At 41.5% G+C, this 16,418-nt stretch overlaps 1 protein-coding gene across 6 annotated transcripts in view; it reads left to right on the forward strand.

Moving 5' to 3' along the window:
* The window catches only part of gpat2 (glycerol-3-phosphate acyltransferase 2, mitochondrial), a 194,141-nt gene that overhangs the window by 142,487 nt on the left and 35,236 nt on the right, over nt 1–16,418 (forward strand). For 5 of the 6 annotated variants that reach the window (XM_049578313.1, XM_049578312.1, XM_049578316.1 and 2 more), the window contains 6 exons: nt 1,299–1,402; nt 6,434–6,544; nt 6,862–6,932; nt 7,042–7,152; nt 7,594–7,716; nt 13,136–13,235. In XM_049578313.1, the coding sequence (XP_049434270.1) occupies nt 1,331–1,402; nt 6,434–6,544; nt 6,862–6,932; nt 7,042–7,152; nt 7,594–7,716; nt 13,136–13,235 (588 nt within the window). In that variant the 5' untranslated portion in view covers nt 1,299–1,330. Of the gene's footprint in view, nt 1–1,298; nt 1,403–2,296; nt 2,497–6,433; nt 6,545–6,861; nt 6,933–7,041; nt 7,153–7,593; nt 7,717–13,135; nt 13,236–16,418 lie in introns of those variants that run through there. The other variant, XM_049578310.1, reaches the window with a different exon arrangement.

Here is a 16,418-nt window from a genome sequence, read left to right on the forward strand (position 1 = left end):
TGTCTCATCTCTTCTGTCACCTTCTGCACCTAGCCCTAAGACCCTCTTATCAATGGCCTCGTTCCCACTGGAGTTGATAATAAATGTGGGAACTTGAGCCAGTTGAAATGGAGCATCTCCCAAAGGAGGAAGGCTTAAGTTTTAATTAGCAAAGTTAATGGGGCAGAGTCGGATGAACAGAGAGGGAAACAGAGATCCAAAGGAAAAGTCTCCCATTGAACCTAATGAGGCTCCTGAATCTGATGGGTGTAACCACAGAAAGATTTATTAAAAGAGAGTCTGTCCACAGGATGACAGCAGACCACGTCTTTATTCTTTTGTAGTAGAAATAAAGCCTTACGTAAAACTGAAGGGAGGCTCTCTCGGGAGGGTGGCTTTTATACTGCTGCAGCTCTCTCTTTGGAGAGTACGCACTGCCTCTTGATCTGTATTAAATCCACCTTAATCTCAGATGATTACTCATTTGAGCTCAGACACAGCCAGTGCTATCAATTAGGTAACCTATTTAAGCTAGATTGCATTACGTTGTGACCTATGTTGCCAACTCTCATTACAGCGTTTCCGAGTTGGCAAGGGACCAGCATCAGTTACATAAGCGCTGTTTTTCAGCTGATGGCTATGTACCTTGCTTTTAATGATTTATAATCCACTAGTGAGTGTTTGCCCCGCTGCACCTGTGTGGTGCTGAGCAAAGACAGCCTCCAGTTCCTCTCAATCTCTAATCTCTTAATGGCAGTTCTGTCCTTGCTTTATTCTTCCTCCCTGCATACAGAAGTGAGCACAAAACTTTTAAAGTAAAGTTTTCCACAAGTCCAATAAGAGGGAAACAATGGGTCAAACCAACACAAGGAAACCCAGCAGCAAGAAGCTGTTTGCCCTTAACTGAAAAGAATGAAGGGAAGGTTAAGAATTTGAGAGAATTTGTGATGGTGGAGGGGAAGAAGTGCTGGTTAGATGGGTGAAATTGTAGCTGTGGGCACAGGGTGATAGATCTGTGAGTGCGGCCAACTGTCCCCTGCCGAGTACCAGAGGACAAAATAAATTTTATGTCACACTGGGATTGTGTGTGCACAAGTTGATGTGTATTTATTTTCTTAAATTGAAGAGATGAACCCTCTTCTGAAAGCTCTGTCGTCTGAAAATTGGTCTTGTATTGTAAAACTCCTAAAATGTCTGCCCACCCACATTCACATGTGCTCACAAACAATACTTATTACTCAGCACAGTGTGAGAATGCACTGTTTTAACAGGACACAGTATAACATAAAATTTCCCCCCCAAATCTTTTTCTGTGGTAGGTCTCTAAGTGAAAGTCTGCAGGGGGCTCACCATGGTGCAGGAGAAGAATGACGGGATAAACAAAGACATGGTCCTTCCACCAGTTCAACAAAATAGACCTGCTGTAAGAACACTGCCTGCATGACACTCTCCCACTGTCATCTCCCACTTTACTCCCTGTGCACCAGTCTCAAACTCTTTGTTCTTCACAATCACGAGGAAACATGCACGACCACATGTACTTAACTCTGTTTGATGTTTACCAAATCACAGGATGTGATGCGCCAGTGAGTCATACTGATCCAGCAGAGAGTGAGGAGAATTTTTAAAGGAGCACTGCAGAATTTTGGGAAACATGCCCTTTGCTTTTAAACCTTGGCATAAAGATTGAAAACTGAAGGCTAACCTGGCTGTGTCCAGAGTTAAAAGGCTGCCAGCTTCTCAAACTCATTAACATTTTATTTCTTCTTTGTTTAACTTGTACAAAAATAAAAATAGAAGCGTAAAAACATCATTCTCTGCTTTTACTGAGAGCTGGGTGCTTAACTTTTTCTTGAAATGATGACTTCCTGGAGACGTGTTATCACCATCAATACCAGGCAGATGGATAACAAACTGTTGTTTGTTCTAGAAATATTAACAGTACTTTACTCCTCCTAAGACCATAAATTGAGATTTTTATGACTATTGTGTGTGTGAGGTTTAAACAAACATAAAAATAGAGTTTGCTTGCTGTAATTGTTCTCCCTGTTCATACTGGACATTCAAGATCCATTCTTTCAACATTTTGTTATGAAAGCATCACTTTGCAGAGCTAAACCTGTCCACTCTGAGGTCAGCAACATAACTTTAATAGATTACTCAGTACAGCTGTCAAATTTAAAAAAAAAAAAAAAAAAAAAAAGTCTCTGAGACATTCATGTCTGAGATTATTGGTTGGGTGGTCAGGCCAGCACAAAGGATTTACTGGTATGGTCCTTTATGACAGGGAATTGTGATCCTGTCCTTTAATGCACAGACACCAGTGGGACGTGCACTGGAACACCTCCAACGATGCCAAACCACCTCAACTGACCCCTTTCGACGCGAAGGAGCAGTGGCTCTACTCCGAGCTCCCTCCAGATGTCCAAGCTCCTCACCCTATCTCTAAGGCTGAGCCCAGCCACCCTTCGGAGTACACTCATTTCAGCAGCTTGTATCCATGATTTCATTCTTTCGGTCAGTATCCAGAGCTCATGACCATAGGTGAGGGTTGGGACGTAGATAGACCAGAAAATCAAAAGCTTTGCCTTCTGGTTCAGCTCCCTCTTCACCACAGCAGTCCAGCACAGTGCCCGCATCAGTGCAGATGTTGTGCCAAACCGCCAATTCATCTCACACTCCATCCTACCCTCACTCATGAACAAGACTCCAAGATACTTTAACTCCTTCGCCTCACGCCTTTTCCAAACGGAGGAGCGAAGGAGTACGTATCAAATATTGAGCGTAAATGAGCCCTCGAGGCAGCTTTTTTCTTTTTACCTGTCTCCTGATCCAGTATAGTCATTACTGATAGTTCAATCCAAGGCTTTTCGTTACAGTAATGTTTGGTCTTTAAATCGACTTTTTCTTGGCAAGGTGCTTCAGTCAGCTGCTCTGTTTTCTGGAATCAATCATCATCATTCGACCTGGAGAATGTGTCATTGATTCTAGGAGATTCATTAGCTCACATCGTGTAAACGGGGTAATCAGTCTGAATCCTAACAAACACTTAATTTGAGGCACAGTATCTGCCCCCACGCACACACATATACATGCACACACACACACACACACACACTGCATGATAATTAATGGGTATTGTTGCATAACACAAATATTTGTACAACTGACCAGCAGTCGATATGCTTCAGGAGACCTTAAGTTTGATTAGTATACAGTACACAGTCTGGCCTGTGCTTCAGTGCATGAGCTGTTTATTCCTGATGTGCACTGATTGCCTGATAGCAGGTCTCATATGGGCCCTCTATTAATATTTACAACAGTGCAAGTTGTATGCTCCCATGGATTCAGAGTTAACCCAATCACAGCAGCACAGAAATCATAACAAACTCAAAATAAAACCAAGAGTGAAGAATTGAAGCGTTTAAAAGCACTATTTTTCACTCTCTCTTTTCAATTTAACAGTGCTGTTATTTTTCTGAAGAGGTGGTGAAGTCAAATGTAGCTTGCAGAGTGTTGCAGAGGTTACTTTTAAAATGTAATAGGTTACAGATTACTATTTACACTGTTAAAATTGTAATGTGATTAAGTGATGTGATTAATGGTGATTAATGATTACTTTTTAACAAATGTTTTTAATATAACATAATGCTGAAATTTGATATAGTGGTTTGATGTTGACAGCATTTTTACTGCTAATAAAGAAGCTTCACACAAAACACTAATGTTAAAGCCTTCAGAAGAAAAATATTGTTGAGTTTCAAGCACTGAGATGTGTTCTTGTCCAACGACATGGCCGCCTGCCCTGGTGTGGTCGGCTGTTTGGAGGCATGGCCGACAGGTTTACTGGAGTGATGTGAATTTGCACATAAAGAAATTGATCATAGCATTAGTTCAGGCAGGATACGATGTCAAGCTCAACTCCACTCCAAGCTACATCAGTTGATCTCGAGCAACCCAATCAACTGATGGAGGGAGGGATTGATGGAAGGGAGTCAGCTGATAGATCACATGATTCCTTTCTGTGCAACCAATTGGCAAATCTCATTCACGGTGCCATATTTAAACTGCTCTGGCCTGCCTACTGCTGTTTCCTCTGCAAGCTGCTTTGCAACCTGCCTCCATCCCAGCTCCTCCTTTTCATGCTGTGTCTGACTTATCAATGTCATTTCTGTTTGTCATTGATGCTGCTCTGTTCTGTTCCCGGGGGTCTTTGCTGCTGCTCCTCTTGCCTTAGGCTTTACATGTAGATACATGGAAGAGGCTTTCTGCATAGGCCCGAGGAAAGGCAGAGAGGCCCCAGAACAGAGCCATACTGCCAAACATAATACTGCAAATGAAAATAAAGTTTTCTCTGACTAAGGTGTTCCTGACTTAAATCATGTTACTGTAGGAACAGTCTTTAAATGGGTTAAGTGCATGTGAACACACAGGCTGTGTCATTAGCAGATTTGTCACCTATCAGGAATCTCTGACTTACTCTGCTCAGAATTACAGAGAATGAGTCCAGTCCCCATGAATTACCACATTCACTCAGATGCCAGTTTATTAGGTACAGTACAGGCCAAAAGTTTGGACACACCTTCTCATTCAATGCGTTTTCTTTATTTTCATGACTATTTACATTGTAGATTCTCACTGAAGGCATCAAAACTATGAATGAACACATGTGGAGTTATGTACTTAACAAAAAAAGGTGAAATAACTGAAAACATGTTTTATATTCTAGTTTCTTCAAAATAGCCACCCTTTGCTCTGATTACTGCTTTGCACACTCTTGGCATTCTCTCCATGAGCTTCAAGAGGTAGTCACCTGAAATGGTTTCCACTTCACAGGTGTGCCTTATCAGGGTTAATTAGTGGAATTTCTTGCTTTATCAATGGTGTTGGGACCATCAGTTGTGTTGTGCAGAAGTCAGGTTAATACACAGCCGACAGCCCTATTGGACAACTGTTAAAATTCATATTATGGCAAGAACCAATCAGCTAACTAAAGAAAAACGAGTAGCCATCATTACTTTAAGAAATGAAGGTCAGTCAGTCCGGAAAATTGCAAAAACTTTAAATGTGTCCCCAAGCGGAGTCGCAAAAACCATCAAGCGCTGCAACGAAACTGGCACACATGAGGACCGACCCAGGAAAGGAAGACCAAGAGTCACCTCTGCTTCTGAGGATAAGTTCATCCAGTCACCAGCCTCAGAAATCGCAAGTTAACAGCAGCTCAGATCAGAGACCAGATGAATGCCACACAGAGTTCTAGCAGCAGACCCATCTCTAGAACAACTGTTAAGAGGAGACTGCGCGAATCAGGCCTTCATGGTCAAATAGCTGCTAGGAAACCACTGCTAAGGAGAGGCAACAAGCACAAGAGATTTGTTTGGGCCAAGAAACACAAGGAATGGACATTAGACCAGTGGAAATCTGTGCTTTGGTCTGATGAGTCCAAATTTGAGATCTTTGGTTCCAACCACCGTGTCTTTGTGAGACGCAGAAAAGGTGAACGGATGGATTCCACCTGCCTGGTTCCCACTGTGAAGCATGGAGGAGGAGGTGTGATGGTGTGGGGGTGTTTTGCTGGTGACACTGTTGGGGATTTATTCAAAATTGAAGGCACACTGAACCAGCATGGCTACCACAGCATCCTGCAGCGACATGCCATCCCATCCGGTTTGCGTTTAGTTGGACGATCATTTATTTTTCAACAGGACAGTGACCCCAAACACACCTCCAGGCTGTGTAAGGGCTATTTGACCAAGAAGGAGAGTGATGGAGTGCTGCGGCAGATGACCTGGCCTCCACAGTCACCGGACCTGAACCCAATGGAGATGGTTTGGGGTGAGCTGGACCGCAGAGTGAAGGCAAAGGGGCCAACAAGTGCTAAACACCTCTGGGAACTCCTTCAAGACTGTTGGAAAACCATTTCAGGTGACTACCTCTTGAAGCTCATGGAGAGAATGCCAAGAGTGTGCAAAGCAGTAATCAGAGCAAAGGGTGGCTATTTTGAAGAAACTAGAATATAAAACATGTTTTCAGTTATTTCACCTTTTTTTGTTAAGTACATAACTCCACATGTGTTCATTCATAGTTTTGATGCCTTCAGTGAGAATCTACAATGTAAATAGTCATGAAAATAAAGAAAACGCATTGAATGAGAAAGTGTGTCCAAACTTTTGGCCTGTACTGTATATCCGACTAAAACTACTGCAGTCTAATACAGCAGTCTTGAATCAAATCTTACCTTCTTGAAGGTTAAAATGTGCAGATGAAAGTGTTTAGAGAGGGTTGATTTGACTCTTTGGTTCGAGGATGTAGTTTATGGAGACATGTTCCTGTTGTTTAGCCCCTCTGATGTAAGTGGGTTGGACAAAATAAGAGAAACATCAGTGATTGCGGTCCCTGTGTATGTGACACCTTGTTTGTATGATTTGTTTGTTTGTGTTTCTTTCCCTCTCAGTTGTCATGGGCACTGAAGATCAAGAAAAAGCTGAAGACGGTGCCTCCGTGTCTGGGCAAGTTCAGACCGACTGTTGGCCAGTGCTGCCACCAGTGCACCCCCGACAGTCTGGTGAGTGTGCAGGGTAGATACTGGAGAAAGTCAGAGGGATACAGAAGAGGGGAGGCCTGGTTGAAAATTAGACTGATGAAATGAGAGAGATTAGCTGTCTGTTGATACCATCCAACAAATTCAGTTGACTGACTGAAGTATTCTGACATTACACGATACACTGAGCTTTTTCAGTGACTGTAAGAGGCTTTTATAGGTGTCCACATTCGAATGGCATCCTTCAGCTTTGCATGTCTTTTATACAGTGAATTGAATCTGTGCTGATGTTGACACCCAGGTCATTTGTCTGTGTGTGTTTTTTTTTTATTGTGGTGTAGCGTAAGAAACCTGGACAAAACTCTTTCCTTGGCTTTCACAACCTGCTGAGTGTCAATGAGACACACACCAGGTATTGATGATACCTACAGTATTCTGGCAAGTACATACAAAATGTTCCAGTCCCAACGCACTCACCCATGCACATTTTCTGCCTCTGCATTGTGTGTTTCGTATCGTAGGTATCGAGGCTGGCTGGTGCGGAGGGTGTGCTGCGTGCTGTTTGTGAGTGGGCGCAAGGTTTACGCGAGTCCTGTTAGCAACAGACTGGAGAGAGTCTGTCAGAGCAACAGGTACCTGAGGGAAGAGAGGAGGAGGAGGAGGAGGAGGAGGAGGGAAAATGCCAGAGGAGAGTAAATAAATGATAGGCAGAGATACAGAAAATGAAGCAGACCCTGCAGTTCTGGAGAGAGGGAAAGAGAAAGGAGGAGAGAAGATAAGAGACACAAAGAAAGATATAGAAAATGAAGGCCATCATGGGGTCTGTGCTGAGTGAAGGAAGAGAAATAGAATAAGTTGGGACTGTCTTCACACTTTCCCTATCTCTGTCACTGAGTCTCCAGTTTGTATCTGTTGTTTTCTCTCCTTCGGTGTAATTGAGTTTAACCTTTATGTAACCTCTTTACTCAGGGATGTTGTTGTTGTTTTACTGGAAGGCGGGTGTTTGTCTGCATGTAGCACAAAAGAGGCTTTGTGATGTGTTAACCCTGCTGTCCTGTGACCATGTGTTTAAGGGTGAAGAAGGCGCTCACAGCAGAGCATAAAGCACCTGAGGAGGGAGACAGCCGAGGGCAGCTAAGCCACCTCTCGCCATTCCTCCCCCTCATTAACACCTGCATCTCCCCTGGCCTCATACGGTGCGTCTGTGTTTGTTTATGTGTGTGTGGGGGCACTGATAGGCAAAGGGCGAGGTTCAAAGATTGTTGTTTATTGTTTATTTATTCATAAAACACCGTTGTGTATTGATTTAAAGCTGCACTGTGTAACCCTTTCACTAAGAGATAACAAGAAAAAGAGTGATTGAAGCGGAGATACAGTTGTGATTCGGTTCGGTTTCTTTATTGTCCCCAAAGAGAAATTCCTTTTGCAGCAGGGCAGCAAAAAAACACAAACATGGAACATAAACACAGAAAAAAAACACTCTAACACTTAGAATTGCAATTGCATTTATGAGAAATCAAGTTGTTCCATAGATTGTGTTTTATTACTTAAAGGATAAGGCTGGTGATATTCTGTATTTTCATGCCTCTACGCTGGCGACAGCCGTGGCAGGAGCTCTCATTTATTCATCTAACATACAATCCAGTGCTGATCTGAGCACAGAAATCATCCAGTGATAGGGTTCGCATGTGATTCATGAAATGCTACTATCTCGCCAGTACCAGGGTAGGAATGATTGGGTGTAAATAAATGTGGCAGCTGAAAACAATCATCATTTAAAAATCCTGCCCCAATATATTCTCGGTTTAGAGGTCACGCCCCCAGAGTTTACAACATGGAGAGGCGAAATAAGGCTAAGAGGAGAGAGTTCTCTGAACTAGAAATTTAAGCGCTGATGTCCCAGGTTCAATTTAACAAACTGGTTTTATTTGACAGCCTGAAAAGTGTCATCAAAGGAATTTGGAAAAATGCATTCTGAAAAGAAATTACTGCTGCTGTCAACAGTGTTTGCAGTGGACAATTAAACTCCAACTGAGGTTGGAATATTTAATTTATAAATCCATGATATGTTCCAACTTATAGCTTACATATATTAATAATATGAAACTATATATTTTATGATATTGATATTGTTATAATATTTATACTAAAGTTTAAAATTGACCCAGTCAGCCTGGAGCCGGTCCCACAGAGCCAGGCAGCTGCGAGCTGATAGAGTGCGTTGATGTAGGCCTTTATAAAATATAATTTATTCTTATAGGTTATACATTTTAAATATATATATGGCTGCAAATACATAGATGCCAGGCAGAATACGGTCTAATAACAATCTCCAACTCAGTCAGACTTCTTATGCCGCACCATAAGCCCACACTGACTCAAACTTGTGTGCATGAGTTAAGACCTGACGTGAGATTTGACCAATTTGACCATAGCCTCTGCTAACATCCACATTTATCAATGCCAAGGTTTGCGTGGAAATGATTGTACGCCCGATTTCTGCTGCACGTTTGTTTTGTAATTGTGAATATATATATATACGTTGTTGGGGCGTCCTTCTATCCGACTCATTCTTGTGAAGGCACTATCTCAGAAACACCCTGGGGAATTTACTCCAAATTTGGCACAAACATCCACATGGTCTCAAGGATGAACTGATTAGATTTTGGTAGTGAAAGATCACTGTGATATCACAAAATGTGTTTTTGGCCATAACTCATTAATACGCTAAGTATGACAAAATTGTGTCTCCTGACAGAACAGAAATAAAAAACTAGGGGAGGCATATGCATCTACTGCAGAGCTCTACTGGTGACTGGAAAGCACTCTGTCACCTATTTGTAAAGTTTTTTCCCACGTTAAACAAAGACATATATTTGCCCTAATTTTGGTGTTATAAGTGAAGACAGCATGTTTCTCACTGGATGTAATTCTTTGGAATCTTACATGTCACTGTAGTGATTACTTCCAGTTAGCCAAAAAATACACTACACAAAATTCCATCAAAGTCTTTGCTGTTTATATAAAATTATTCTGGACAGACATGGATATAAACTGCAACTTGACTGGTTGATGGAGACACACAACGGTGAGGCCCTAATTCTATTTCCCATTGTCATCAAATTGGGATTTGAGGAATTTGGAGGCTAGGTCGATGCCTTGTGCTTTTTGTCGTGTCATGGCCATTCCGGGGCAGTTTTTTGTGTTGTGGCTGGGGGGCCACCACCATCAGGAAGTGCCGTTGCCATGGGGAGGTGTAATAAGTCTGCAAATGTGTTTGCTGGTCTTGTGTGTCAGTTGGCGTCCTCATGAATAGCAGGACCCGAGGTTTCCCAGCACAACATGGCAGCATAACAGGATTCAGTCAGTGTTTTATTTTTTGGCTGATCAGTGTACACCATCCTGCTTCCATTAATACTCACTGTATGAGTAATGTGTGTTAAAAGCCACAGTGCCCAGCTGCTTCAGTGAAGTTCAGATTCTTGAGTTGTTTTTAAAGATTTACTCTTTCAGTAAGAACAGATGGGCTCGGGGCTGAGAGCAACAGACAGGCTGGAGAGGTTGGAATGTTTTGAGACTTTTGGCCTCAATCTTTTTTTATGTCGACAATAACAAAAGGGCACAACGCTGCCAGCCTTATCCTTAAAGTTCGACTATACCCAAGGGCATCAGCTGCTGATGTTTTCGAAAAGAAGCAAATCAAAGGCGAGAGCTGTAGCAATTCAGAAGACATTTGTAGTGCAATTAGACAGCAGAGCAAAATCACCAAATTCATCCAAAATGGCCCCAGAATGTGATATTAAGCTGATTTATCTTGATTGTGTAATCAGTTTTCTGTTTCCTGCAACCAAATTTGAGGCTCGGTGATTAGATTTTATGGAAATGCTCCTGTTTTTATGCTCACAGCCTTGTCTCTTCATCTTTTTTTAACCAAGAACAAGATATTTTCTGTTTTGTTTTTTTTGTTTGTTTGTTTGTTTTTTACTGACAATGTAACTGATTGAAGTTGCTCCAACTAGCAGTCATCCAACAATGATTTCCTTTACTTGCACAAAACATTTTGGTTTTGCCCCTGGATTCTGAAAAAGACAGTAGCTGTTTATATTGTTAATGAAAATGAATTTTCCACTCATATTCCTGTTTACATGCAGCAGTGCATTCTCTGATTAGTGTTTTATCAAAATATAGAAAAGTGGAATGGGTGGAGCAGCTTGTACTGTCCTGCTTCTTTGCATGCGTCAGAATAGGATTTTTTAAAAAGTTTTCTGCCTGTGGCAGACTTTTTCCACCATGCGATCACAACCTCCCTCCTTCCTCTTTCAGCCATCATCCTGAAAAGGTCGGTGTTGCAATATTTGCGCGTATACAAAAACCTGTTGATATCCAAGTTTTTAATAATGTTTAAAAGTAGACTGACCTGAAATGTGAGATTTTCATTTGGACATGCATCTCTACCCCCGCCTTGCAAACTGTTAGCTAGCTGGTTTCTGTACAGTATGTCCATGAAAATGCAGAGCTAACTGTAAACAGGCAAGAGGCTGGGTCCCAACCTGCAGTAGAAACCCCAACTGAGACACATATTATCAAAGCACTGTGTACATGTCCAAGCATTGCTCCTAAAACTCGAATGATACCGGCACATCTTCATCGTAAAAATCTGGAAAAAGGCCTAATTGGGAATATCCAAACCGAATATGCATGCACATGACCAAATTCAGAATATTGTTATATTTGGAATGATAGTGGATGTTAGTGTGCATGTAAACCAAAGCTCTGTTTCCACCAGACACTTTCAGTATGGTAATTTTGAAACCAAAAGTAACCCTTCAGACATGATACCCACTTTAAACAGTAGCTTTAAATGTGGGTGGGGTTGTTGTCACTCTGTGCTCCATCCAACACTCACTGTATTTCCTCATTAGCGGTGACATAAAGGGAAGTCTGCACCTCATTAATCCTCCACAGAACAAAATAGAACAGACTTTAGTGAGAGTCTCTCTCCATGGGATATTTAAAAAAATAGCAGGTTTGTGCATTTAGTCCTTCTAAGGCAAGCACAAGCTCAGGGGTTTAGTGTTGCTGTAGCCCACAGGAATGACGCTCCACGACACTTTTCTTTTCTCCGAGTGAGGATTAGAATATATGCAGTTTGCATAACGAGGTCGAAATGAATACATATAAATGTTTGAGGATCCACTCATTACTAAAAGTGTATGACGTATAAGTTATTACGAATATTTAAGGTGTGCTGATTGATTCATGTCGTCAACTCATGCATTGAATAACATTAAAAGTTAACGCTCCAGCTTCAAAGTCCCTGACAGTCGGCCCAGTGAATGAAATTATTTTTTCTCCGACTACAGCTGCTGTGACAGGCAGCAAAACATCCTTCCATTTTATAGTTACAGTTCACTAATGTGTAAAACTCTCCACAGTGTGAACAGTGGTTACATGAGCCTCAAAACCAGCCACAGCTCAGCCCTGCACAAGAGAGACTATCCTCTGACCAATCAACAGACTGCAGTGGTCACAGCTCCACCTTTTAGTACCAGATCTGTGTTCTAGGTACCCCAACAGAGGGGGGACCAAAAATGGGGACGGTACTGAATGGTTCACTTAGTACCATCCACCACTTTTCGCAGTGGAAACCGAAAAAAAAAGCGAACTGAACTGCTTAGTGGAAACAGAGCTATAATAACGGTCTGCAGAAAATGAGCAGGACATTTAGCTCTGAAGCCTTGGATGCCTCAAAATGACCTCAACTAACTTCCTTTTGGCTTCCCTCTTGACAGCAATAGAAGGAAAAGCCACTCGGCACTTCTTTCCAAACCTGGTGCCACCTGAAAGAGACAAACACAGAAGTTGTGCATAGATGTGTAGGATGTTTGTCAGGTTGCCCATGTTTTATATGTTTACTGGTGTGTGACTGTGCATCAGTCAGTCACGCTCTTCAAGATGACTGACAGTTGTTGAGGCAGAAACTTGTTCCGTGCAGCACACTTCGATCTGTCCAGGCGAAAAAGGTGTGGGTTGTATTTTAAATTGAAATTTGGTGTTATGACTGTCAGGTCCTAAGAGCCTGCTCTTGTAGCCACAGAGAGTCTTAGATTCTACAGGAATGGTGTGAAAACTTGTGGCTCTATTTAAAACTTTTAGGCTGTCTTTTAGTTTTAGGAATCTCCCTTAAAAATCTGCCCTGTACTGTTTTTCCTCTCCTCTCTTACTCTCTCCCACTTTCTCGTTTACAGCCTCAGCCTTCGTCTCTATCTGCAGCTGTCACCCTCACACACATACCCCTCTTTATCGCTCTCCGTTTTTTCCTCTTCCCTATGTCATCAGTTTCTTTCTTGTCCTTATCCCTCCTCTTCCCACGTTGTCTCACTCCCATCTATCTAATTTACATGTTGTCACACTTTACTCCATCCTCACTATCTTTGCCAGAGCTCCCTTATGCTCACCATCACAATATCGGTGGCCATTTTTAGCCTCACCACTATCTCTATCTGTCCATTATTCCCCAGTGTACATTGTCCTCCCTTCCTCCTTATCTCTGGTCATTAATTTTTCCCCTCCTCTTTCTATACCTCTCTCCACCCACTATCGTCTCCTGGCTAGATTCCTGGGCTGGGTGATGCTGAAGATGTTTTCCTCCATGTTTGGCAGTATTCAAGTTAACCTCAGCCATCTGCCGGCTTTGCATAGAGCCTCACAAGAGGTACAAGTATCTGTAAACACACACATACATTATGCAAACGCAGTATCTTAAATTTTTTTTCCATTCACAGATGATTAAATATGCTACCATAAACTGTTACCCCGAAGGGTGTCAACTCGTCCTGAAAAACATGGAAAGTACACTTTGTATTTACAACACAGATACTATGATGTTGCGGCTCGACACACATCCACACTCAGGATGTGCTCAGCCATCTAATGAGATGGTAAACAGCTACAACCCTGTGTGTACACAGCCTCTGTTCTCTGCATTTGAAGGTAGAATATATGAATATTTCCAGTGAAGTAAATGTATGATTACTTTTAAAAGTCTGTGAACAAATACCTAGAACTTTTTATTTTTCTTCCTTGCCTTGCTATTCTTAATTATAGACTGTTTCTTACTGAAGACTATGTAACTCGAATTACATGGTTGACTAAATAAATACAAGTAAATAAGTCTGAGTTAGGCTGCTGTTGCAGAGGGTCTGACATAGAAGCTACACAATATCCTGCTGTATATGAAGTAAGCGACATAACATACTTTAGCCACCTAAAAAAAAAAGTCCCACCTAAAACAGTCAATATTCATATTGAGAGTATTTTCACTGCTTAATCTTTTCGTCAGATGGCCCGTCCTGATGGGAAAGCCATTAATGCCTTCACTTCCTCTATGCTTTAGTTAAAGCCACCAGACTCCATTGACAGAAACAGCAATTTTAGCTCGCAGAACACAGGAGCTGCTGGTCTACTGCTGCCGCAATGAGTTAGTTAGTTAGTGTTTTTGTGCAAGTTTGGTAAATTCGAACTGACCCTTTTAAAGGCCAAAGTCACACAATAACGCAAACAATATAACTCTTTGAGGCAGTGGTAGACCAGCAGCTGCTGTGTTAAGCAATGTTAAATCACTGTTTTTCTCAATGCAGTCTGGCTTTGAAGAGATTGATATTATGGCTTATTTTTCCCCTGTGGAATTCACTGTCTGACATTGAGGCAGTGAAGCAGTGAAACTACTCTCAATGCCAGTGAGTTTTTGAGGTTACGTTGAAGCTCTTATTTAAAACTTTCTCTGGATTAGAACTTTTCAAAGCGTGAGAAAATGGTGCACTATAAGCACCATAGATCTCATGCCATTCAGATGTTTTGTTGAGAATTTTGATACGTTGTAACCCTCCTGTTGTAGCTCATTTCATTTTTTTTTTACCTTTTTATTCCCAATATACAATGTTCCTGTTGTGAGTTTGTGATTATTTAGCTAAAATTCCACTATACATCTATTATATGGCTTTAGCTGAGCTCTCCCTCGCTGCAACCAGCACAACCACTCAGCTTGAATGCATGATGGCTTCACCAATATGCAAATTGTCATCATCATCATCAAAAGTTTTTATTCAGTGCAAATTGACTGAGCGTAAAGCTGTTTTTTAAACAGTGCCCTGAATTCACAGTCATACAGACTAGAGAGATATATAATATATGATAACAATCACAATAAAATGATGAAAAAGTCTATAAAAACAAATAACTAGCAGCGGTGTCTGGCGAGAATAATAAACAACAAAAACATCATTAAAATAATGAAAAAGTAAAGTAAAAATTAACACACAGGTCTGCCAGGAAGGAGGGATATGAGCATATGGTGTTATTTGCACCCGTACCCTTTAAAACCCCAGGGAAAACCCTGCATGTGAAGAGTGTCCTCTCTGGAATATTTTTGGTTTGTCCAAATGCATCTTTTCAACCTGTAAATAGGGGGACTAAAAAATGGGCTTAAGTCTTGATTCATTCATTCTCCATAACTTCTTATCCTGTCAGGGGTTGCGGGGGGCAGGAGCCTATCACAGGAGCCAATCCCAGTGGGGTGCACCCTGGACACGTCGCCAGACTAGTTGGCACGCAGAGAATGATAACCATTCACACTCACATTCACACCTATGGGCAATTTAGAGTCACCAATTAACCTGCATGCACCTAAAGATTTGAGCACAGAATACCTACTTAATTTCATAAAACACGGAGATCATGTGATAATAGTAGTCCAGTGCAAATCAGCATCTCTGGGATTTGGGATTGTATTTATGCTTTTTGTTTTCTCCACGCCTCTTAACTGCCTCCTTCCTCATCGAGAGTTACAGAGACTGCCTTGGCAATTATGAATGAAAGTTTTGACAGCATTTTGGGTGCAGGAGGCTCATCTTGCTACACAACATAGAGACCCGTTTGCAGAAAGCAAATCCATCACGTCAAAATGGCGTCATTTTCTATCAATCTCTCTCCTTCGACCAGCATATTAAACACATCACCAAAACAGCCTTCTTTCACCTCAAGAACATCGCCCGCTTCTGTCCATCCCTCTCCTCCTCAGCTGCAGAAACCCTCACCCACGCCTTCATCACCTCCTGTCTGGACTGCTGCAACAGTCTACTCTATGGCTCATCTTCAAGAAGTATATCCTGAACTCTGCTGCTCAAAGCGTCTTTGAGTGCCTTGAAAAGCGCTATATAAGTACAATGTATTAATGTTATTATCGTTATTATTACAAGAGCAAAATCTGGAAACATGATGAGATGGATGATCTGACAGCGCGTGGCAGAATCAGTTCTGCATGTTTAACCCACATTAGAAAGAACATAAAGAGGTTAACACTGTAAATCACCGCTAGTTGTGTTGTGTAGTGTTTCTGTTCTGTGTAGATTGGAGTTACAAATAACTCTGTGCATCATATCTGGGGGATAATGTCAGTAAATTTGAATAAAATACAGACTTTGCTTATCCCATGTGAACACGCCACACTCAACATAGACGTGGGGAAGGTAATTTCTAAATCACAAGGTCCCCTGGTAATACTAGTCCCATGCAAACAGGCTTTACATGTCTTCATCTAACTGTTTTATTCACTGTGCACTGATTCATTATCAACTAATAAACCAGTAACTGAGAGTCTTTTGAGATTTCTGGGACATGTTTGCCAGATAAATAAAAGACGATGAACAAAAATTTAAAGAGAATAACAAACATGTTTTAATTGTGAGCATTTCTCCGACTGCTTACATGTTTTGATGTTCCAGCACTTTTAATTTCACACCTTATTATTTTATTTTATTTTACTGTAGCGGCACGATCGTATCCACAAAAGTACAATCACGTTTTATCTCTTTGCTTTGACTTGACCCGATATATAATT

The sequence above is a fragment of the Epinephelus fuscoguttatus genome, linkage group LG6, assembly GCF_011397635.1.
Source record: "Epinephelus fuscoguttatus linkage group LG6, E.fuscoguttatus.final_Chr_v1".
NCBI classification, from domain to species: domain Eukaryota; kingdom Metazoa; phylum Chordata; class Actinopteri; order Perciformes; family Serranidae; genus Epinephelus; species Epinephelus fuscoguttatus.